Source organism: Pseudomassariella vexata, assembly GCF_002105095.1.
Source record: "Pseudomassariella vexata strain CBS 129021 chromosome Unknown BCR38scaffold_16, whole genome shotgun sequence".
NCBI classification, from domain to species: Eukaryota; Fungi; Ascomycota; class Sordariomycetes; order Amphisphaeriales; family Pseudomassariaceae; genus Pseudomassariella; species Pseudomassariella vexata.
In genome coordinates this window covers 183,166-206,890 of record NW_024467971.1, presented here as the reverse complement: position 1 = coordinate 206,890, position 23,725 = coordinate 183,166, and the positions used below count along the sequence as shown (strand labels likewise).

General features: G+C 49.1%; 4 protein-coding genes and 1 non-coding gene across 5 annotated transcripts; 1 reads left to right on the top strand and 4 right to left on the bottom strand.

Annotated features, from left to right (window-relative positions):
- Positions 1-2,352: 2,352 nt before the first annotated feature.
- Positions 2,353-4,090, bottom strand: BCR38DRAFT_353152 (glycolipid 2-alpha-mannosyltransferase-domain-containing protein; the record flags this gene model as incomplete). Its single annotated transcript, XM_040856756.1, has 3 exons — positions 2,353-2,671; positions 2,762-3,267; positions 3,602-4,090. 3 exons carry the CDS (start codon positions 4,088-4,090, stop codon positions 2,353-2,355), a joined length of 1,314 nt encoding a protein of 437 aa, XP_040711348.1.
- Positions 4,091-6,589: 2,499 nt separating this feature from the next.
- Positions 6,590-9,955, bottom strand: BCR38DRAFT_353080 (WD domain-containing protein; the record flags this gene model as incomplete). Its single annotated transcript, XM_040856751.1, has 4 exons — positions 6,590-6,693; positions 6,777-9,713; positions 9,779-9,853; positions 9,919-9,955. 4 exons carry the CDS (start codon positions 9,953-9,955, stop codon positions 6,590-6,592), a joined length of 3,153 nt encoding a protein of 1,050 aa, XP_040711347.1.
- Positions 9,956-14,034: 4,079 nt separating this feature from the next.
- BCR38DRAFT_447270 (uncharacterized protein) lies at positions 14,035-14,271 on the bottom strand. The gene has a single exon (XM_040861138.1). The coding sequence runs from the start codon at positions 14,209-14,211 to the stop codon at positions 14,041-14,043; it is 171 nt and encodes a 56-aa protein (XP_040711346.1). The 5' UTR covers positions 14,212-14,271; the 3' UTR covers positions 14,035-14,040.
- A 3,656-nt stretch (positions 14,272-17,927) lies between these two features.
- BCR38DRAFT_t326 lies at positions 17,928-17,999 on the top strand. Its single transcript has one exon. It is a non-coding gene; the product is annotated as a tRNA-Pro (tRNA).
- A 2,242-nt stretch (positions 18,000-20,241) lies between these two features.
- BCR38DRAFT_447265 (SPOC domain-containing protein) lies at positions 20,242-23,465 on the bottom strand. Its single transcript, XM_040861137.1, has one exon. It carries the CDS (start codon positions 22,976-22,978, stop codon positions 20,576-20,578), a length of 2,403 nt encoding a protein of 800 aa, XP_040711345.1. The 5' UTR covers positions 22,979-23,465; the 3' UTR covers positions 20,242-20,575.
- Positions 23,466-23,725: the final 260 nt, after the last annotated feature.

Genomic DNA, 23,725 nt, shown 5'->3' with positions numbered 1-23,725 from the left:
TTTATTGAAGCCACTACAGCCGATGGCCGCCTTCTAGAGCCAGGTATAGTGTTTAAGGGTAAAGAGCTCCAAAAACAGTGGTTCATTGACCAATTCCGAGAGATCTGTCCCCACTGGCGCTATATAACGTCACCAAATGGCTGGACAGACAACCATATAGGCCATCAGTGGCTTATTGACGTATACTTGCCTCAGACGCAGCCAGCAGACCCCTCTGATGCTAGGCTAATTATACTAGATGGCCATGGATCCCACGCCTCTGTAAGTCTTCTAGTTATTGCAGTATAACTGTACTAACTGGGCTATATAGGATGAGTGGATGACTACGTGCTTTATGTACAATGTATACTGTTGTTACTTACCGGCACACACTTCCCATGGCTTACAGCCAAATGAAAATGGCACCTTTAACGTATTGAAGTCGGCCTATAGGGCAGAAGTCAGTAAATTGGATAGAATGACGGATGCGGCGCCAGTTGATAAAGTCAACTTTATCCGGTGTTATAGTACTGCACGCAAGGCTATAACCGATAAGGTCATTAAGTCTGGCTGGAGAACTACTGGAAATTAGCCAATTCAAGGGCCAAGGCACTACGGCATCCAGAAATCCAGGTAGATGTTGATAAAAGGGCACTCCACCGCCGCCACAAGCCCCTGGACTTGACAGTGATTCTACACCCCGTACGAGCCGTCAAATCCGCAACTTTGCGAACAAGTCAAGCCCACATAGCCGCTATAGGCTACAGAAGGTTGCCAAGGGAGTTGAGGCCTTAGAGGCAGAGTTGGTAGCCGAACGCACTAAGGCTACGGCATTACAGAAGGAACTAGACCGCTTGAAAAGGGGTAAAAAGCGCAAGTCACTGCCAAATCCGAATCGCCGTTTTATAACAGTATCAGAAGCACTAGCTGCAGGGGATCCTATACCCCCTAATAACCGTCAAGAACCAGCCAATAATGAGAAAGTTGTGGAAGTTGAGGATGAAGGGGTTGATTCATCAGAGTCAGAGGCTACGGCCGATGATTTACCGGCCGCTGTAGTCACACGAGGTGGTCGTACAGTCAAGAGGTGGCAATATTCTTAAACTCCATAACAATAGCTACATAATGGTGTAACTACGGTATAAATAGCTTCAATATGTACGGAATTATGTGTAAGTAAAAATGTAGCGTTTTTGCAGTATTGTGTTCAATTAACATTACCGGTGGGGTGGTGGGAGATGGTAGTACAGATGAGTCTAGCGAGTCTGAAAACCCTAGTAACGGTGAAAGCTATATTGTAGTCGCATCAGAATAAGTGTAAAAAAAGGTTGAAGTCAATGGTTATAATATACAGCATCATTTTAGGGCGTCCCACATGTGGGGGTGTGACGGGCTCACTGCGAAACTATACAGCTCAACATGGCCAAATACTGTTAATTATCTAACTGAGGAGGAAAGTAAAATGAGCGAGTTTTCCGAGAACACAAACCATGTTTTTATATGCCCTCGATGGTTCCTTTGTTGGATCCGGACGCAAGGTTCTTGCAGCTCCGGATCCCGTTTCAGGCACAGCCTGTCACAGGGGGTGTCCCGGATGTGGGTGTGGGACGTTATAGAGAGCTGTACTAGAAGAGTAGCTGCGAGAGCCAATATTATCTATGCTACTACGCTGCGAAGACGTTATTAAAGCCGGTGGTTGTTACACAAAGTAGTAGACTTCGAGAGATAGTCCTTATACTGCCGTTTTAGGATTAGCTTAAGGATGGGGGATGTGGGCAGTACCGACAGCCTATTTAATATTATCTTTCAGACTAAGTAACTGCCGACAGATTCGAACCGACTTGTGCTCATCGCCGAGTCATACATCAGTCTATGTTATAGCGGCTTATGCACCAGCCAAGCTTAGGACCACTAAATGCCTCACATAATTTTGTGGAAAGTACGACATTCAATATCATCACCAAATTCAGCACTTGAGAACTTGGTTGTCAACAACTAGCATCTGCGGATTATCGAGATCAAATATCGACTTAACCTCAGGAAAATGCTATGTACAGACAGAGGTGCTTCTCCTGCATCGTCAAATCAACTGAAATAGCACGCATTGTGAAACAAAGAATGCATCACTCAAAAAGAAGCGAATTCTGGCCCTCTTCCATCCTTGGAAGAATCCATTTCAATACCATGAAAAAGCCAAGCTTGCCCTGCCTCAGAGCTCAAAATAACAAAGCCAAGAGTGAACGCCGCACTCAATGTCCTTCGGTGGTTCCCTAAACACAAAACGCCCAACAGTGATCAGGAAGGCACACTGGCATACCAGTGTGAAGTTGCGTTAGATTTGCAGCCAGTGGGTAGGGATGAAGCTGTGATCCATCAGCCGCCAATGCGGAGCAAAGCCTTGCGCAAAACTTTGTCACGTGGCATGGGAACCGAATAAGGGTCTGGCTCAGTTCCATCAAGGAAATAAACATCGTCATCACTCTCCGCCAGAATATGGACCATGTCATGTTCATGGTCTGGTTGCTTCTGCAGCCATCTGCCCCCAAGCCACTGGCGAATACATGTATCTAAAGGCTTTCGTTGCTTGGACTCAAAGGGCACCAGCTTGAAGTGATTGATGTCGAAATTGTTCGTGGTGCACCCACATCGCAGTCCGGGAATGCCACGCTGGCGCTCAATGTCTCGAGTCAAGCTGTTCAAATGTTGACGAGCCTTTTTGATGTCGTCATTGATCTCAGCAGCTTGAACATCCATGGGATCTGCCTCAGGGCCAATAGGCAACCTCGATGTGTGAGGCGGGCAATTCTCGCAGATGCTGTGTGCGTACCCGATGTTACGGAAATACCATACACGACGCTTTGGTACAAACATACTAATGCTCAGCGTATGCACAGGTGCATCGCCATAGCGTTCATAATAGAAACCGCCAGCCTGATCAAGGTGTCTGAAGTATGCCTGATGCTCCTTTCCTCGGAAATACTTGAGGGACCCAATCTCGAAGTTCGAGTAGAATTGGCAGTTGTTGTATTCTCCCTCATCATCGGAGTCCCGTGTCGATTCATATTGCGGAGAACGGACGAGTCCATCTTGTCGTGGGTGGAGGAGCCAAGTCATGTCGGATTCTGGATGAAGCATGTCACGATGATACTTGCGAAATTTGCTGGTGCGCTCCCACAGAGATGGGAAGGATCGAGCATCATCCAGGATGACCATGTTGAAGCCATAGACCATGTCGTTGTCTTGCATAAAGCGGAAAACATCATAGTTGATGTCGCACGTGAACTTGACCTGCCATGCAATTATGTTAGAGAACAACCGGTTTGATACAAAGGTTGGAAGCGTACATAAAATGGAGGGTTTAAATAATTGTATCGTGTTGCGATCCAAGAAGTGTGGTGGCGTGAAATGGATATAATTGCGAGGAATGCAAAAAGTAGGTAAGGTGAAGAAATTAGAAGACACTGTGCAGAGGAAGGACTGGCAGACTAAGGATGCGTTGATGAATGAATAAATGGATGAGGAACACCAGGCAAAGGTCTGAGTAGAAACGAGACCAAGGTAGAATACAACTAGTATTGTGAAGTGGAAGAGGGTTATTTAAATAGAACAATGTTGAACTTACACCAGGCTCGACTCGCCAAAACCAATCATAGTTCTTCAGACGATCCTCAAGGGCGAAGAGACCTGCATTCCAGCGATACATGTGATGGTAGCTTTCAAGCCATGCCTTGCCGACACCAATCCCCCCGATAAACTGGCGACCGGCATCAAAGCGAGATTCGTCAATCCAGTCGGGAATGGACCAATGCTTCTCCGGGATGGTCTCAAAGTAGCATCGAGCACTCGTGGTGTTGCTAACAAATGATTTGAATTCCTCGGTGAATTCCTCGTTGTTGAAGAAGATCCAGTCATAGCCGTGTAAGTTGCGTCCGTTGAAGCGAGCTTCCAGCTGGGTCATACTGTACACCATACCCTCAAACTCCGAGTTGCGGACGAGGGTGATAAATGCAGCCTTAGGACGAGTTGATCCCAGAGCTTGCAGCTGTTGGATAGTGGGCAAGTACGAGTGGTCGATATGGGTATTCTCGCGAAGCCATTCTCTGGGCGTCATACCATGTTCAGCTTCAGCAGGTACCAGGGGAATCCAGATGTCTAAGAAGGGACTGCTGAACACATGGTCAAGGGCGAAGCTGGTAGCAGTATGCCGAAAGACAACAAGCATGGACACTGCGATCACACCAGCAAGAACAAGCCATCTGTACCAGCGGTATGGGAGATGGGATAACCTATTACCAGACAGGTGCCATTAATAAGGGCTTGACTTGGAGATTTGAAGGTATAACGTACCAGAGGATGATGACGGCAACGAGTTTCAAGGCCAAGAAAATCATTCTGAGGAGGCCCTTGACGAAGAGGCTTGTGGCAGAGAGGATCATGGTGCAGAGGCGCTGGGCGAAGAGGCTCTTGTCGGAGTCGACGGTATGGCTGCTTTCTGGTTTCTTCCGTAAGTGATTGTCTCTCAACATAATAGTCTTTTCAGCAACTTCTCGGTCAACTGGATCTATGCGAATGGTATCCCAAGCTGCTGTAACTGGCTCAGCACCGTCTCCAGCATCGATAAAACCAATCGTGGTAGCCTCGGGGGCTACATCGTCGTGGTCAGCAATAGCCCCCATGTTCACAATACCAGGACCATCATTGGGATCGTCGTTTTCATTTTCTGTATCATCAGTACCAGCGGTGGTAGCTTTGCTAAGGTTGCCGACCATGAAGTCTTTGGAAACATCACGGTCGGGTCTTCCACCCGGGATGACGTCGTGAAAGGGCAGAGCAGTCGTTTCCATCTTGGAAAGGAAGTTGATTGATGATGAATTGACGGGGGCAAGGTGACCAAAGCCAGTCAAAAATTGAAGTGCTTGATTTCGTAAGCACAAACGGGACGTGGGAAGAGGTATGTGCTTGGTGGAGTTTATGGATTATAGAATGAACAGAGTGTACGTATTGTGTGAGGTAAAACCAAAGAAACGGCAGGTGCCACAGAAACAGGTTGAGATTCCTGAAGTCTTTAGAATTTTGCCTGGCGAGATGCCAGACGTTGATAACAAACCTGAACGGACTGAGGAATTAGCAGGATAGTCTATCGAATCGAGATGGTCGTTTCGGAAATGAGTGTGTGCTTGGGCAAGCGAGAGCTGCTTCAAGTTGGTAGAAGGAGTATATACAGACAATGTCCCAAAGTAAAAAAATGTAGAGATTGTAGTGCAACAACTGAAGGGGCGTTAAAGAGTGACGACTGAAAAGGTTTCAAGAAAGTGACTGACGAACTTGCAGAGTGACGACTTAAGATGTTCCAGAACACCGGCTGAAGACGCCAAAAGAGTGTGCAGAATTTGTTGCGTGAAACTGAGTGGAAGAACGAGTGTGAAGTAATTGTCGATGCCAGCTGAACACCTCAGGTTGACTAGGGTGGAAGACAGTAGAATTCAAGTCGGCAAAGGGGCAGTTTCAGAGTCAGCACCAAAGACGCGTCTCGGAGGAGTAATCCGGGGAAGCGACTTTTATTCACGGCAGGGAAATTATTCATGGAAGCGACGTTAGGTCTCTCTCCTGCGGGACTACATTTACAATTAGCCGACATCGCAACTGCCTCCCTTTGTTGGGCCATCTCAAACCTCGCCGCCATGAGGCAGTCGCGTTCCCGGGATGAATATTCCGCTCTGCCGAAGTTCTCCCACTCATGACTGCCAGAGACTCACTGGCAGCATAAGCATGCCCTGGAGACACTAAGGGCAAGTTGAAGGACCGACCATGGTTCTGAGCAATTGTGACTTCCGTCAACAAGAAACATGCCATCAGGGAACACATCAAACAGCAGGAACAGCCAATGCCGGATAGTCTCCTCGGGTGACAGAAAAGCAAAACCCCCCCTGAAAATACTCATATCAACGCGAGGTAATCCAACCAACAAGACTAGCCGGTTCAAGTTCTCCAAGGGCGACGGAAAGGCAACAAGTGAAGGAGAATGGAAACTGAAAGGCAGCCACGACTGAATAACAATGACCGGGAGGTAACAACGACTGAAAGGCACCAGTGACCAAGTAACTCTAACGATTGAGCAGCACTGACAACTAACGGGCAACAATGCCGTTGAAGTTCGCCAACTACTCTATGTTCCATCATCGAAGAAGTAACACCCATTCACAGCAGATGACTTGATTGCTAGCACATCCCTTCAGCATCACCAGTAACACCCACTCCTACTAGACATAGAACATATAAGCCTCAATTTCATCAAGGCCATACCATGCCCTCCACAGCACAAGCCAACATGTCATTACCAGCACAACACACCACAATCAAAGTGATGAGATTAGACAAACACAAGTCATACATCTCCCATTCGTGAATTATACCTATCGAGGTGGGCAATCATCTGATCGATCGAACTAGAGACCTCGGATATACAGCTATGATACAGGTGAGCTAGTCAAGAGCTAATCCTCGGGGCAAGGTACTGCCTGCCATTTATTCCCTTTTACCAACCCAAACCACAACGCCGTGCGAAACCCTGTTTGTCATACAAACCGGACGGCAACACAGTAGTTTTAAATCATATTTCCACCACCATGGCGTCTCCAGTCTCATCGTCCTCAAGTGTAAGGTCAAGGACGCGTGCGTATTGTACAGTGAGACGCTGAAGTTCCCTGAATTTGCCTGTGGTTGTGCCTGTTAGCTTCTTTGCGTCATTGGGAGGGGCGGGCAAAAGGAAAGGGAATGCAGGGTCAATGGGAACTTACCAAGGATCATGACCACTCCTTTCAGCAGCTCCTTCCTGTCCCACTCGCAAATCACATCGTCTTTGCTGAACCACCCCTTTCCTTGTTCATTATCACCGGCTTTCTTGTCCTGTAGAATTCCACCCAGGAGACTATTAAGGAGCTCTTCCACCTTCCCTCGCAGACCCTCTGCACCGATTCGCTTGGCATACATAAAGAGGTAAAGCCGAAACTCCTCCTTGGAACCCAGTTGGAGAGCCCCGGCAATGCGGTTCTCCAGATGGGCAATGCTGACACTCGACTCAAACGACTCAAGCCCATCTCTGGAGAGTAAATTTTTGATCAGTCTTTGGAGTGTATATGCCCTTCCCTTCAGTAGGAACTCGTTGGTCGTGTGCCTTTCCAGGAAGGGGATGATGCCAGCCGATACAGATGCTTCTTCACTCTTGCCGTCTTTAGCGGTTATCGAGCCCACAGCTGTAGACTGCAACGAGCTGATGGAAGAGTCGTTGCTGTTCCAGTACTGACTACCGACCGCCCACCAGGCTTCCGAAAGCCGTTGCCACGAATACAGACTTGGAGAGTAGTAATAACCATCTCCATTTGTGAGTGTGACGATAATGTGGCCGTTGGAGTTTAGATGAGCTGACGTCACACCGGGAGCAGGCATGGCTGCATGTGGTTGCAGCGAGTGGATGGCAATTTCGAGGACGGGGGCAAGAGAGCATGGGGGATGAGGGGAAGAAAGGGTCTTGATATTCCAGACGTGACACATACCTACGGCTGTAATGCAAAGGAGCCACCAGCCGCGGCATTCCAGGATAACCGGCTGAGCCTCCAGTACTAGGGCGTTGATTAACCGGCGGCCAGCGGGCGTCCATGTATATAGACTACCATCTTCGCAAGCCGCTGCCCAGAAGCTTTTGTTGCCTGTCACGAGCACGATTGCTCGGGGGAGGAAGTCCTGCCACAAAACGCCCCCCCGCTTGGATGCAGTAATGTGCGATGGGTCTCTAATCGACACCGGATTCTTTGCTTCCAATACGATGTTCTCGGGCACTTTCGATGCTTCCTCAAGTGTTGTGTCCTCAAGCAGAGTGCCTCTTTCCAGAGGCCGAAGAATATGCGACCTTACCTTGGGCACTGCAAGGCGGACTTGGGAGATGGCAATCGAAGGGTTGAGAATAGCAGGTCGAAGATATTCTGGTGTGGGTACCAACCCATGCTTGGGAGGTTCCAAAACGGCGGGCTCAAGTCCATCCGCTCCGTTCCTCATAATAGTTCTTGGTGTGGTGACCGGCCGCTTGCTTGCGTGCTCGTCATCGTCGTCATCGGTAGCGATAGATTTCCGCTTGTTTCCCAGAAGCATCGACGCGAGACCGCCTTCAGGAAGTCCGTCGTAGGGTTTTGACAGATCAAGAATAGTCTGCGGCGCATCGTTTTGTGTAGCTTTGGTAGAGCTGGATCCCACCAGTTGAGTTTGGGGTAGTGACGATTGCCCGGTTCCAGATGATGAGATGAGCATAGGCGCGACCCTTTTCTTTCCATCTTTTCCGATCGTCACTCGCGACTTGAGCTCGTTCACCCTTTGGGTCGCCTTATCAGCGGCCTCTTGAGCTGTAGCACACGTCTCCTTTTCTGTCTCTTTCGAGGCGTCAGCTTCTAGCTGTCCATTAGGTGTCGGCGCATTATTCGGCGTCGCTGTACCCGTTTTCGCCCCGTTCGTAGTTGCTGCTGTTGCTGCTGCTGCTGCATCCTTGGAAAGTGGAATGTCGCCCATCAGGGCACCCATTCTAGACTCGGCGCCACGTCGCTCCCCTTCTTTGCTGTGATTCTCGAGCAAAAGGCCGTCAACATCCTCGGCGATACCCATGGCCTTCCTAGACGCACCATACTTGGACAACGCCTTGTCCGTCTCCTCGAGGTTAGCGACCCAACCTAGCTCGCCTGTTTCGAATTGCACTGCAACGATGCCGCCATCTAGACTTGCGGCAAACAATGTCTGCCCATCTGGCGTCCAGGCCAGATCTGATATTGACTTTGCGGCTAAGTCCTGAAGAATGACTACTGGCCTGCTAGTGTTCGTATTCCATATGCTCAAGGTCTTGTCCTGGCCTGCCGATGCGATAACAGTCACGAGTGCTCCAGGGGCATGGCCATTAGTTGCCCCGTTTTCCAACGGCTTCGTAGTGTGAAAAAGTCGAGGCGAGAACATGCAGACTTCGGTTGGACCCTCGTGACCGATGAGGTTGATCTCGCTATCCCATCTTGAGCGCTCAATAATTGCCACCGAGCTGACGGGTCCGTTGACGGCATTCGCGGCAGCGATGTGGTTACCATCCGGAGACCACGAGCATCTCCGGAAGTATGTCGTCAATGGGGAAGACTTGAAAGGGGCAGTGATGGTGGTCTCGAGCTGGAAGTTGTTGATCATGTCATGTTGCGTCGCATTTGGCGCAGGGGATGTAAAGCGGAAGATCCTGATAGTCCTATCATCGCCGGCCGTTGCGAAGAACTTGTTGGCAGGGTCGAAGGTGATGCCCTTGACATGGCTCTGGTGAATAGTAAGCACCTTGAGCTTCTCGAACGTGTGCCCCGACCAGACGACAATCTTAGAATCAAGTCCGGCCGAGACCAAAACAGAGCCATCATACGACCACGCCAGGTCCTGCACATCGTTCTCGTGGCCAACCAGTCGGCGCGACGTCTTCCAGTTCTCGACGGGGGGTGGTTCGTTGGTGCCAAAAGTTGCGACCGTCGGAGGGCCGCTCTCGAGTTGATATATGCATATTATCTTGTCGTCGGCGCCCGATGCGAGAAAGCGACCGTTGGGAGAAAAGCGCACCGAGTGGATCGTACCCAGATGATGGCTCATGTGACATAGCTGTCGGGGTTTTGTATATGTCCTGTCGTCGGCATTGTAAATGGACTCGGTCGACCACACACGAACGTGGCCATCTGGATACACAGAGGACTTAGTTACGCAGTCGGACCGATACTGAATGATGGTAATCAACACTTACCTCCACCTGCTGTCGCCAACCTCTTGCCGTCGGGGGAAACATGACAGCTGTAGACCTCAAAGTCCTTGTGTTCACCTGGGCGCAAGGGTGTCAGCCAACTGGCCGCTGAATTGGAGTAGGAGAAGCTGTAGCTCAATTACCTTGATGGCTTAGCCATGACGGCTTAATGATACGCATGGTAGTTTGACGACTTGATGCGATTGTCGCATCTCGACATCAGTTTTCTCTAGTCCCTTCGTCTGCCAAAACGCGTGCGTCAGTGTCGCGACGCGGCCCCATTCATTAAAATCCGAAGTGGGCCGGCACCGAGCTATCGGAATACGGTAAAAATGATTAGCCGATACATTGGGCCATTAATACATGGTGCAGGCAGTCCTCACATTTTTGGAAGCCTGTGTCGTGCTCGAGGCTGCCGTTTTTGATTCCCCCAACTCGCCCCACCTGAACCGCCCGCCGTTCCAATCAGAACCCTGCCTCTGCCGAGGCCTTGGGTACCAGCCTGCTCAACAGTGAGGTCGACAGTGCCAGATAAGTACTTCTTCAATCCTTACTGCTCTCGCTCACATTATTTCCCCCTCTTCCTCTCATTTCCGTCAGCATCTTACTCCAGTCAATCGCAAAAATGCCGCTCGCCAGCTCAGGCGGCTATGGTTCGATTCGATAATTAGGGAAGCCCAAGACGGCAAACTCACTTCGCCCCTTTTCCACGGGATCGCTCCACGGAACAACAGGAATAGGAGCACTGGGATGCGTGCACTCCAGGAATAATCAACTAGGCTCTCACAGGCGTGCAGCACCGCTCAAGACTATCCTCAGCATTATTACTCACCGGCTCCTCGGCGGAACATCTGGTGAGAAGATCGCATGGGAAGCCTAACGTCCCACACCCACATCCGGGACACCCCCACATGTGGGACACCCAAAAATGCCTCATCAACACCGCTAGCCTCTAACTTCAACCTCTTTTTTCTTTACCAATATCGATTCAATCGTTACGAAATTTTACGTACGTCTTCTTTACTCTAATATGAGTCAATATACCGAAGATGATATTTATCGAGCTATTCAAGCAATAGCTACCAGTCAAAGCCTCCGAAAAGCATCATATGAGCATGGTGTCCCAAGGTCTACTCTTTCACGACGGATTCAGGGAACCTAGTCAAGAGATATAGCCTTCGCTGACTACCAGAGGCTCTCTCCAGCCCAGGAATCTCATCTGGCTGAATGGGTTCGAATCCAGGCTGCCCTAGGCCTCCCACCAACCCATCAACAGCTCAAAGACTTCGCCGAGCGTATCCTACAGATCCACGGAGACACCGAACCACTTGGAAAGAACCGGGTCCAGGCTTTTACCAAGAGGAACCCTTCAGTCAAGGTCCAGAGAAGCAGAGCTATCGATTCCCAACGTATTAATGGAGCCTCAGCTAATGTGATCAGGCAATGGTTCAAATACCTCGCTATCCCTGAGATCAAAGCTATTAAGGCCTCGAATCGATACAATATGGATGAGACAGGTATTCTAGAAGGTAGAGGATCAAATGGTCTTGTTCTAGGATCATCTGAGACTCGTTCTATACGGAAGAAACAGCCTGGATCTCGAGCTTGGACATCTCTTATAGAGTGTATCTCTGTGACTGGTACTGCACTACCCCCACCTGTGATATACAAGGGGAAGTCTGTCCAGCAGCAGTGGTTTCCTCTGGACTTGACTCCATACGAAGCCTGGAGGTTTACAGCAACAGAGAATGGGTGGATGTCAGACTCTACGGCTATTGAGTGGCTACAAAAGATCTTTATTCCTTTGACTCAACCAGAGGACCCTGAAGAGACTAGGTTACTTATCCTAGATGGGCATAGTAGCCACGAAACGACAGAGTTTATATACCTCTGCTTCATAAACAAGATACACTTGCTTTTCTTGCCGCCACACACATCCCACGTTCTCCAGCCTCTCGATCAGTCAGTCTTTGGACCCGTCAAGGCAGCCTATAAGAAGGAGCTTGGTTACCTTGACCGATGGGATACTACTACTGTCGTAGGGAAGAGAAACTTTCTCCTCTGCTATAGAAAGGCACGTCTAGCAGCATTGACCGCTAAGAACATTATCAGTGGATGGAAATATACTGGTCTCTGGCCTTCGAGCATAGCTAGACCCCTTATGAGCCCCCTGCTCCTTGAGAATACGTCAGCACCAATCAGACAGCCTAGTCAGACTTGCAAAGGGTACTCTGATAGTAAGGGTAGTCAGGACTGGGCGTTAGAGACATCAGCAGTAGCCTGGTCAACGCCTAAGAGGAGAGATGAGCTCCAAGATCAACTCAGCTTATTCAGCAAGCTTGATAGTGATCCAAATACCCAGCGGCTACTCTTTCGGAAAGTTCAAAAGGGTTTTGATGAGAAGGACTACCAATTGGCTGTAGCACAGCGAAAGATTGAGGCAGTAGAGGCAGAGCTTGAGGCCAGTAGGGCTAGGAAGCGGAGGAAGGTCAAGATGAGCCCAAATTCGAAGTTTACTAATATCAAGGCTATTCGGAAGGCTCAAATCGAGGCTGGTGAAATCGAGGATAGTATAGATGAGTCTAGCGAGTCGGAAAACCCTAGTGACGGTGAAAGCTGCATTGTACTCGCATTAGAATAAGTGTAAAAAAAGGTTGAAGTTAATGGTTATAATATACAGTGTCATTTTTAGGGTGTCCCACATGTGAGGGTGTCCCGGATGTAGGTGTGGGACGTTATTGGAGACGTATGTGGTCCATTGCGGTCCAATTGGTTTTCGAGGGACATGCATTCCTGGCAAGTTCGTCCTATTTTCTTCAGTTGTCGCTCGTTCTTGAAGTAGACCGAGATGTTTCATCATCTATTTCATTTCTTTAGTGGAGTTGATGAAGCAGCTACATGCATTTAAAAGTAAGGTCTACTTGCCCGTGCAACGCCGACTCAGGTACTCCCGGAGGCTCAAGAGCACCTTTTCTGTCATTTACTTTTCCGGTGGGTCGTTAACGGTAGCAGGCCATTTACGGAAGTAGAGGATGCGAATCTGCGTGCCATCTGTGAGTACGTATCCCTATCGGTCCGTATCCAAGGTGGCTATCTGTCATCGCCATCCGTACGTCAGAAGATCGAGCCGGAGTGCAACAAGTACTGTGAGATGGTGAAGGCCGTTACGGCAGAGCTCTAGCGCCATTCACGTCGCGTTTGATAGCTGGACCTCCCGTAACGATCTGGCTGTATACAGAATCGCCGCTTTCTTTAGAGATGAGATGAACCGGTCGAAGAAGGCGGTCTTCGGATTGCTAGGAGTTAAGACGCGTCATACCGGTCAGGAAATCGGCGCTCAAGTGATTCAGGTCATCAACTTATACGGAATCCAGCACAAGATTGTCTACTTTACACAAGATAACGCAGAAAACAACGACACAGCGGTCAAATGGCTTGGCCACCAGCTCGGATTTGATGGCCAGCGCCTTTAATAAGCCAGCTAGATACTCTGCTTGGGGCCCTGACGGCTGATACTTCTATGGAAAATAACTGGCTGGATGAACCGGACGAGGCTACAGAGGAGGCTATAGCCAACTCCGCCAGCATATTCCCGGGGGACCGCGCCGGCGAGGTTGGTGATTCATCTCTTGGTACTAAAACCAATCAAAAAGTCACCAACCAACCAAAGGGGCATGGTGAGGTTGATGAGGTTGGTGCGACCCTTGTATGTATGGGCTGTCCGGCACTGTATTTCTGCTCATCCGCCTGATGAATTTGCTTCAAAACATGCGGTAGGATCGCGAAGAGACTGCTCATGTCGCGGATGATGGTCTGGAGGAGGAAAGTGAAGGGAATAGGCTTTGGAACATGACCAATTTTAGACAGGAGAGGTCCAATATGTGTTCTAAGGAGAATGGTCGAAATGAGCATCTATGTAGACCTTCCTCCCTTGGCTGTGATTCCTAATGTAGCTTCGTAGGCCAGTGGTAGCTTGGGCTGGGACAGAGCCTGACTGTGTTTAAACCTGTATTTTTGTGTTTAGCATCTCGGTGTCGAGAATACTTTTTCAATGGCTTGGCAGGCTTAAAAATTCGTCGGCTTTTGGCAATTTGCATGTCAGAAACACATCCACGCGCTTCTGTCTTTGTCGGTTGAGATACACACTACTCAAATATGTAGTCTATGTACCCGTAACGTCAAAAAGCGTACGTGACTTATTTTCGTAACTTTGATCCGATCACAATGAGATGCAAGGTAGTAAGCAATCCGTTTCATCCAAATAATTACCCATTCATATATTCCCGTAGCTTAAGAATAAAATCAAACCATGCCATCAAAAACTCCTTCACATCCTCATCAGTGAAGTCCGGCTGCCTATCCTGACCATCCAGCAAGCCCATATGCCAAGAAATATCCCTGCCATCCGTCTCCCGTTTCGCAAAACCGTTGCCCATACAACGGAAGCGGTTGGCCCCTCCCTCTCTCTACAACTTGTAATGCTCCCACCGCGGCTGGGCCATGATCTCGAAGAAGTGGATGCAGCTGCCGGGCCACATCATGATCTCGCCTCGGTAGTTCCCTGCTTGCAACAGCTGCGGCACGGGGCGTTCCATGCCGTTCGGGACAGGAAGGCCCAACGGCGCTCGGCAAAGTTGCGCATTGGAGTCCTCGGTCGGCTCAAACGAGGTGAGTTGTTCGTCATTCATCTTTTCCAGCATTTGGTCGAAGTAGCACGATAGGACTTCGGTGGTACCTAGCTAGGACCCGTGGCTGTAGGGACCGAAGGGGCCGTTGAAGACTGCGATGGCGCGTTAGTTGCCTAAATGAATGAAGGGTAGAAATAATGGTAAAATTAGAAAATAAAACGAATAAACTCACTCGAATAGTTGGGAAAATGTGGGACAGTGATTGAGAGATATGTAGACGGCGTTTCCTTCCGCTCCTCGGCCAGACTCCGCCCTCCGCGTCCAATAGTCGGGTAATGCGGAAGAAAGTAATAAATAACACAGAGAGCTGTCGCTTACACGTACCCCCGATATCTGGACTCTTGCCATAGCACACAAGATCCAGATTCAATGGGCTGATGGAAGAGTGCCCTTCCCTCGTTTAAAGGTGCTTCATTCACTTGGTATACACCGGCGGACTGAGATGACATATTTGCAGGCATTGCGACTTCGGAAACTGTTGCAATGGGTAATTTGGAGGTTTCGAGAGGTAGCTCATATGCGACGGCCGGAGGAGCCATGATGATACCCGATGAAAGATTCAACGCAACATGGGAAATATTGGGATATTCAAGGTTTCTGCTGTATGATGTTGTGAAGTGAAATTGACTTTGCAGTGGCGTTATATGTTGTATCACTGTGGCGACGTTTTACCACATGCACTGCCGCACATGGTCAGATCTCCGCCGCTATTAAATGTTTTTTTCGAACGGTTCTAAGGCGGCTGGCAGCACCGCATTTACCTGGTGACTGGAGGTTCTCATGGAGAGACCGAAAGGGTGCCTCGTTTGTAAAATGGAGCCGCCACTCCGCATCATTAAGGGGGAGGGATTGCCTTGGGGGAGCTTCACAAGACTTTGGCAAGTGCACTTACTATGCATTTATTGGCATAAGCCAATAAACTCAATCTCCTACAAGGGCTATGACTTACTTCCAGACGAGGTTGAATAGTATGAGACTGGTAACATCCAAGTAAGCGCCAAGCCAGTCAAGTTCACCCTTGGGATCAACAGAGTCATCAGCGGGCGCGATAATGATAGCCGTGCCATAGATAGTGAATCCCAGAAGACCTAAGAAAGGACCTAAGAAAGGAACAACCACTTCAAATGCGTCAGTTGGATGATAACAGCGGACACAAGTGAGCCTCAAGCCGCTCCAACCGGTGCCATGACGCCGAACAGGGTGGTGCCGATCAAAGCCACGATCTTAGGGAGGATGAGACCGCCCTCCATTCCGCAGAGCACTTACATGTAACAAATGGCGATTAGGTTGTTGGAGAAACTACTACATGAATCCGGCGGTGAATACCTTATTGTGGCCGTAAATCGAGCCGAGACGGCCCTAGGGGGAAAACGCATGATTATACTTATCAATCAGAATGAATGAACCTTGTGTCAGGGAGTACGTGGACACAATCCAGATGGTCCCGAAGCCAGAGCCACTAAGGGCGTCTGTGATAGTCAGGCCGGAGTTGATACCGACACCCAGGGAGATTATCGGGACTAGCTGCGTTAAGATGAAGATCATGAATAGATTTTGCCTGCCCGTAGCCCCTGCAACTCAAATAGTACCATTACAGAGTCTATCTGCAGCCGAGTGCTCTTGCTGGAGTCAATGACAAACTCTGTTATTTCTCCACCACAGCTAGGTCGCTCAAGTCCAGTGGCATCATCAAACATCATGTATATCGCTGGAGGGTGTACCTGGCGGGCCCAGCCGGGTGTTTCAGCGATAAGTAAGAGCGGTTGCCAATCGTCTTCAGCAACTCAGCGTGCAGACTTTTCAGTTCTCTCTCGTACCGTAGGCAGTAAAAGCCAAGTTAATCCCACAATTTCTGCAGCTTCTGTACACGATCCCAAGTTTTCAGATGATCACAAGCTCAGAGCTGGAGAGATTGACGAATTCGTGTCTGAGTGATCTTGCTTATGAGGAAAGCTTATACTAGAAGTACAAAATGATCATCGCATGGAATCTATAAGACATGGTACTTGTTTCACTACATAACTCCGAGGATTCCAAGAATCATTTTATTGCTACCGTCTTTTGATGGTAGCTTTAGCCGAAGTTCTATCTCCACCGTATTACGTTCCACAACAGTCGAATGTTCGCAAAAGAAAATGTGGTCTTGTCTCAAGCAGTTCTGCCCAAATTCTTACTAGAAAGTGAAGTTTTCCAATTCCATGGACATCAGATGCCATTTAGGGGATTATAAATTCCGAGATTTCTTTTAAATGATTGACTAGGAGAAGACTGAGTATTACGAAACCTCGCTTTTCAATGGCAGATACGGCGGTCTATCCAAACGGACTAGGGATCTAAACTTGAACTTGAATGTTCTTTGCAAAGTTAGGATTCTATGTGGACTAGATAGAAATAGGGTGGAAGATAGACGTTGGTGTGTCCATATCTCATGTATATTACTATGCTGTCGTATAACAGATAACATATATTATGAACCTGCTTACAAACAGTTAGGATTCTTCGAGATAAGTTTCTAAATTAACTATAAAAGCTCCTTAAAACAGATCAAACTGTTTTCGCATAAAAATAAGGAAGTAGTTAAACTTGATGAATTACATCCTTTAAGCGTGCTAATGCTTTTCATTTCTACATATGAGCTGTGCGTTTTCGTAAACAACGCTATAGTTCGTTGTGTGGCAAACGCAAATATAAGTAACTTTATCTCCTGAAGAGATAATAGTTAGAGCGTGTGTCTACTAAAAACAGTAGGATCAAAGTGCTGAAGAGGACAAGATAGAATTTACTTCGTCTATTATCTATTAGTTAAAGAAACGACCCGAGGTGCCCATCGTCCAATAACATTATCCCGCTCACTTTACACAGATGTATCGGAACAGAGAAACATATGTAGCACAGAGGGAAGGACTGGATGATTCATGGAAAATACCCAACTATGTCTACGGATGAAATGATATGATCAATATTGAAAGAACAACTTAGTGTAAAATATTAAACCAAGTGGCCAAGACTAAGTTGTAGGCCAAGCGGGGAGGGATACGACGTTCTCAAACTGAGTCACTTTGTTTCACCGTTATCTACACTCGCACACTGACCATAGGCCCTCTAATTCTTGAAGATAAGCACACGACTGTTGTGATAGAAATGCTGGAATGTTCAGAATGAATAGAATCTGCAAATTCCTGCCAATCTAGACCCATCGATCCGTCAGGGGACGGGCGTAATGATAGTATAAGCTATCGAGATCACAGCATTCGTACAACGCCGCCTTCAAAAATGCGATGATGGATGTCGGTGAGCAACATCATTCTCACTATCCAGGCTCAAATAAGTCGCCTTGACATTTTCTTCGTCGCGAGGTTGGAACGAATCCCTGTTGCAAAAACTGCGACTTGTCGCCCACCTAAGTTTCAATTCAAGACCAATATAGATAGTAACTACGCTAACATGTCCAACAAGGTGAAAAAGGCTCTGTGGTCTAGTGGTACGATTCTCGCTTTGGGTGTGAGAGGCCCCGGGTTCGAACCCCGGCAGAGCCCCTTATTGTACTCACTAGTAGTACTTTTTGCATCCTTTCGTGATATTTCGTTTCCTGGACTTATTTTTTTCTTCTTTCTAAGTGCATAACACCAGCGGTCCAGTCCATGGAGGTGTGGGTCCACATGCTCGTCCTTCGTTCACTTTAAGTTGTAGAGTATTTACTGCCGCAGTTAGACACCAGGGGTAGTAGGACAGGCACGGCCGAAGTTTCACCGCACATAAATCGCTATAGTGAACATAACCAACTATAGCCATAATAAGGTGCTATATAGCTGTGATTCAACTACAATTTAACAACTTTTTATATAACGTACCCCACAAGCAAGCTGGCCACACAAGCAAGTTGGCCACTTTTTCTTGGCACCGTACGAACAACCTTTTAATTAACATCTTTACACATACCAATATGGGATCGAATTGGAAAGAAAGCAACATAATTCTAGCGTGTCAGGCGCTTCAATCGAAACCCGAATTAAGTGTCACGACCTGGGTTGCATCGCATTGGTATAGACCTCGATTAGGTGCTATCGACGAAGATTCTACTCTAAGGAGCGAAGGAAAGAAGATGACAACTTAGGTTTAAGGGAGCGCGACTAAGTCATCCACGCTTGGCGGGGCTCCTACAAGGGTTATGATTGGCTTCCCATCTCACACTGCCACGGCAGGTGTTCCAGCTGTAAGTCACCTGGTTGTAGTGAGTCTGCGAGGGTTGACCGTCACATTAAGCATCCGACGCGCTGCCCAACTCTACAATGTCCCTCGTACAACTCTAGCTAACCGAAAACGCGGACTACTATCTCGACGCGATACTCGACAATCTAGTCAAGAAATTGAAGACCTAATACGGGCGCATATAACCCATATCTCGAAGGAGGATTTCTTTTCGGCATTCTATAGGGCGTATCGTACGACTATAACTAAGTCGAATATCCAGGCAGGTTTCAGGGTGACAGGACTTATTCCGTACGACCCGGAATATGTGATTTCACAGCTGGATATTAAGCAGTCTCAACGGGATATTGAACAGCAGCTACAGGATGATATACGTGTAAGTCGTCGTCGTACGAGACCGGCCGAACCACGCCGACGGCGCTGTAGGATCTGCGGAGAGCCCGGACATAATGCTCGTACTTGTGAGAATGATAAAGATACGTACGAGGAAGAGGATTCCGATTAATTTGAATTATTATTTTTTAGTTTAGTTATGTTATTGAAGTTATTCATACGGTGCCAAGAAAAAGTGGCCAACTTGCTTGTGTCACGCCGTGCTAGGGGTTGCAATCCTTGCCACTACGCCACCGTACCAGATGTCTTTACCAAAAGAGACCAATACCAAAGTCCCTGACTTTGATATCTGCAACCACTTATCAATCTGTTCAGACCAGTGTAGGTGTCAGATAGGACACCTGGTTCCTAGGTGCAGAAATAATATGGCACTAGAGAAGACTAGTGTCACTTGAAGTTCAGACGGCGAAATGAACCCCTCTTCCCGAAAGTAACTCCGAAGTTCGGGGTCAGACACCTGAACAATGCACCTCCGACATTTCCGAAAGAATCTATAAAGGGCAGAGCAACGGGAGTTCGCGAGAATAGAACACAGACAACAATACACCTCATTCATAATACAATCTTATGCACTTCTGACTACTCGATTGGACACACGTCATATTCGACAGTAGGTCAATCACGTGACAACCGTCACAGCTTGTGGGGTACGTTATATAACCTAATAGAAATCTCTCTTAGTTAGGGCATAGTTATTACTTGTCGGAATCCAAGTACCAGGGGCTGTATTGGTACTATGAAGGTGGTGCGTAAGTGATACGTGCACCTAGGGGGGAGGATGCTATAATGCAGTAGTGCGCAACGTTATAGTATCTAATTGAATGGGATTCACCTAACCAGTGGGTCCCCCTACCTTTTCGTATCAGTAAGGGACCAATCCCAAGCTGGCCCTGAGGGATCCCTCAATACTGCAACGCCTGCCTGCCTGCCTCGTACCCCTCACCAGAGGCCACAACTTCCTACATTACTTAGTTTAATAGGCTTGGTAGTGTTTTCACGTATCGCAGAGGCGGTTTTGTAGGGTAGAAGGAGCAACGCCGTACGATCTGGCCGCTTTCGTACGTAATTACCTGATTCTACTGCTTCCTTCGCCTCCTTAAGGCGGTCTCCCTATCACGATTCATCATACGAAAAGCCGAATGCGAACAGCTTCAAACGTAACGAATACGATTCATTAGCGCAGCGTAGGGTGCGATTCGGAGGGGAGATTATTTTGGTGAGGATTAGGAAGTGGGGCTGTCCCACTACCCTGGTGTCTGACTTCAGCAAGAAACACTCACTCTAGTGCTAATTTCACGGTCTGTTCTGTTTGAAGGTAAGACAAGGCAATACCGATTGGGTATCTTTTGTTCCTACTTATACGTGATTTGCATCATGACTAACCTAATCGCTGGAGAAGTCCTATTCCTGTCTCACCTCCCCGCCGCATATGAGCAAAAGAAAGTATGTACTCGAATTCATCTTGAGTTCCAATAACACACGAAAAGTGCGAACTCAAAGGACCGCGAAGCTAAGTCTTAGGTTGAGCTTGAGGGGCGCCAGGTGGCACATTTGCAGTGGCAGCAGCGAGCGTTGACTGAGCCACGCTAGGCGATGCCGTAGCTGCATGTCCTTGATGCTGAGCGCTCTGTCCATTTCCGTTCCCATTCTGCCTTGCGCTGTTACCTTCCTCCGTCAGCAGCTTACTGAGAAGCGGTAAGTCTTCTCTTGCTCTGGGGTCTCGTTCCAGGCATCGTCGTACAGCATTCCACTCGCCTTCCTTCATCCTACTCGCGTGGGGAAGGAGGAATGTGACGGTTGGGCTGGTGAACAAGGGACCAAGTACTTGCCGGGCTTTCACCTCGCCCTCAGCCTGCGCCCTACGAAGAGCCTCGACATCCTGGCCCTGTTGCAGAGGGGCAGGTGCTGATGCCGGTGCTGGTGTCGGTGTCTGACGAATCGATGCGGCTGGTTGACCAGGGATGACTGGAGGTGGAATGGGGGTGTGGCTCTGATGAGAAGGCGGAGGATTTGGAAATCCCCCCTGCTGCGGTGTAGCAGGCGACCAAGTTGGTGCCGCCACCGATTGCTTCCGGTCTGTCATAGGAGTCGGAGCCTGAGCAGCTGAGGGGTTCAGTTGGTTCAGTTGCGCTACCTGCTGCTCAGGAGGAACCGGCTCCCGCTGGTCGTCGCGGACCACAAATACCATGAGAAGCATGGGTTCGGATCGGTTCTGAGGGATAAGATGATCGCCTATGTTCTGCATCGGCTCGGGAATTGGGCCATCGCCCTCCGAGACCGGGACGAGATATGTATCCCTGACGTTCCCCAATTTCCTTTCGCCAACGACACCATACCGCTGTTTAGATCGAAAGTAGTCAATAACGGCTGAGAACTGAGCACGAGAAGCAGGGTCCAGAGAATTTGCCGGAGACAGGCTGGTGATCACCAGGTCAATTTGATCGTTATATCTCAGACCGCAAAGGTAAGGTACGGCCTTCTCCTCGGGGATGCGGCCAGCAACGGTGAGCAGTGGTGGAATCAAGCTCTTCCAGGGGATGTCTTTCAGCTTGCTCAAATCGGCTCCTCCGACATGCTTTGCAATGACGGGTAGATCCGCCACATTCGTCATCATAAGATGACCCTGCCAAACCACATCCGGGTCGAGATTCTCGGTTGGTGAGTATGGAGGTGAATCTGTACCATCGTCTTGCAGTAGTCGATCTACCTCGGGATCAACACCTGGCCCAGCTGGACGTGTGGGAGCAGATGGCCGGCGTTGATGTGATGTAGAGGGTGATCGGACGCTGGAGAAAACCTTGTCTATATCCACCCCTTGTCTAGCCTGTTGTTGAGTACCTTGAGTGTCGACACGAAGAGGACCGCGTCCGGTATCAGCAGGCAACTCGACTCGGTCTGCGGACGAGCTTCGGCGATGAGTTGGCTTTTCGTTCTCCCCCGAGGCTTCTCGAATGCTTTCGCGACGAAGAGCCGACGGTACATCGTCTGTGGTAGCCGTGAATCTGTCGTTCTCAACTATTTCCTCCCCTTTGTGAGTCTTTCTCATACGAGGTCCATCATCGTTAATAAGTATGGACTGCTTGTCAGCCCTAGCTTTCATCTCGGCGGTTTCACGTTGGAGCTCTTGTGTTGCCATGTCATCACTGCTCATCGTGGCCAAAGCGGTTGGCGCCAACGTCCGATTGAAGACTCGGGTTGCGAGCTCGACATTGCGCTTCAAGTTAAAGATCAGACTCCTAGCATGTGACGCTGCCGCACTGCCAGGGTTCGCATCATGATTGGCCCGTTCAATCTCGACGGCATGGCGCTCAGTGATGGTCTTCTTTTGGGAGCCTGCGGGTATTTTGAATAGCCCGCCTTTGACCGCAAGATCCAGAGCTGCATCCAGAGACTTCTTGAGTCCGCTGGCAGTGGCCTTTCGTGGTCCTGAAAGCTTTTCGATGGTTTCGGCAAGATCGACTGGAGGTGTGTACTCTGCTTCGGCCGGGACATCTGGGACATCTGGGACAGTAGGAATAGCAGGAGCAGCAGGAACCGTTGGGACCACCTTGGTCTCGGAGACCTTGCGCATCTTAGCCTGCGGCCCCTGAGCGTGATCGTGAGACTTGCGCTTCCCCTTGGTTGATGACTCGGGCACGTCTTCCTCCTTTTTGACCGATGGGGCCGGCGATGCCTTTGCCTTAGTACTCGAAACGGCGGGTGAAGACCGCTCCTTTGGGTCACTGGCCCTCTTTCCCTTGCCCTTTTTACCCTTCTTGCCCTTTTTCTTCTCGTCTTCATACTTCTGACGGCGTGTCTCCCAGATCTTCTCCCCCCTGGCTATTGCGTCCAGTAACTCCTTGTGCTGTTCGGGCTTGCATTGCTCGCAGAAGTACTTATTAGGTATATCTTCATCGTAAATGGGTATGCCCATGCAAACGTTGTGTTGCCAGACTCCACACTCATCTTCGTCGCAAGCGATCCAAGGCTCGTTGGCGTCGTCGTCATCTTGGGAGACTGCACCACACACGCAGCGAATGACTTCATCGACATCTGCTTTCTGCTCTTGTTCCGGTTCTTGGCTACTATGCGCAACCTTCTTGCCCTTCTTGGTACTTGCTTGTCGTCGCTTCGGGGGTTCGGGGCCATTCTCGAGTGCCTCAAAAGCTTTGGTGTGTTGGCCTTTGGTGGCGCGAATGGACCGTCGCGGCTCTTGTTCACCTGTAATTGTGGGCGTTCTTGTTAGATTGTCTGACGAGCTTCTTGTTTCGCGAGTAAGTGCGGACGCCGGAACGGTAGAGCGAGTTGAGCACGCGTCTCCAACACTCTCAATCAACTTATGGTATGAAGTCGGCGAGGGTGCCGGTGGTGGCGGCGACAATCTTGCCGTCCCGGAGCTGCTGCGGGTGACGCGCTGCTTACCAGACATGTTGTTGACCCGCCAGGGTGACTATACGCGATCTGGTACGGCGCGTATTGAGTTTGGCGGTACCAGGTTTGTATGATATCGTCTGGTTGGATCGATACTTTGAGGTGGTATGGGGTTTAACTACTGTGGGATTGGATGGCCAGGGCAGGAACGGCAATCTTCAGGCAGTCATGAGTATCTACGCAGCAGGATTGGACTATGATCTGACGGCAGAGTGAAGGTAGAATGTAGCTCGTCAAGAGAAGAGAGGCG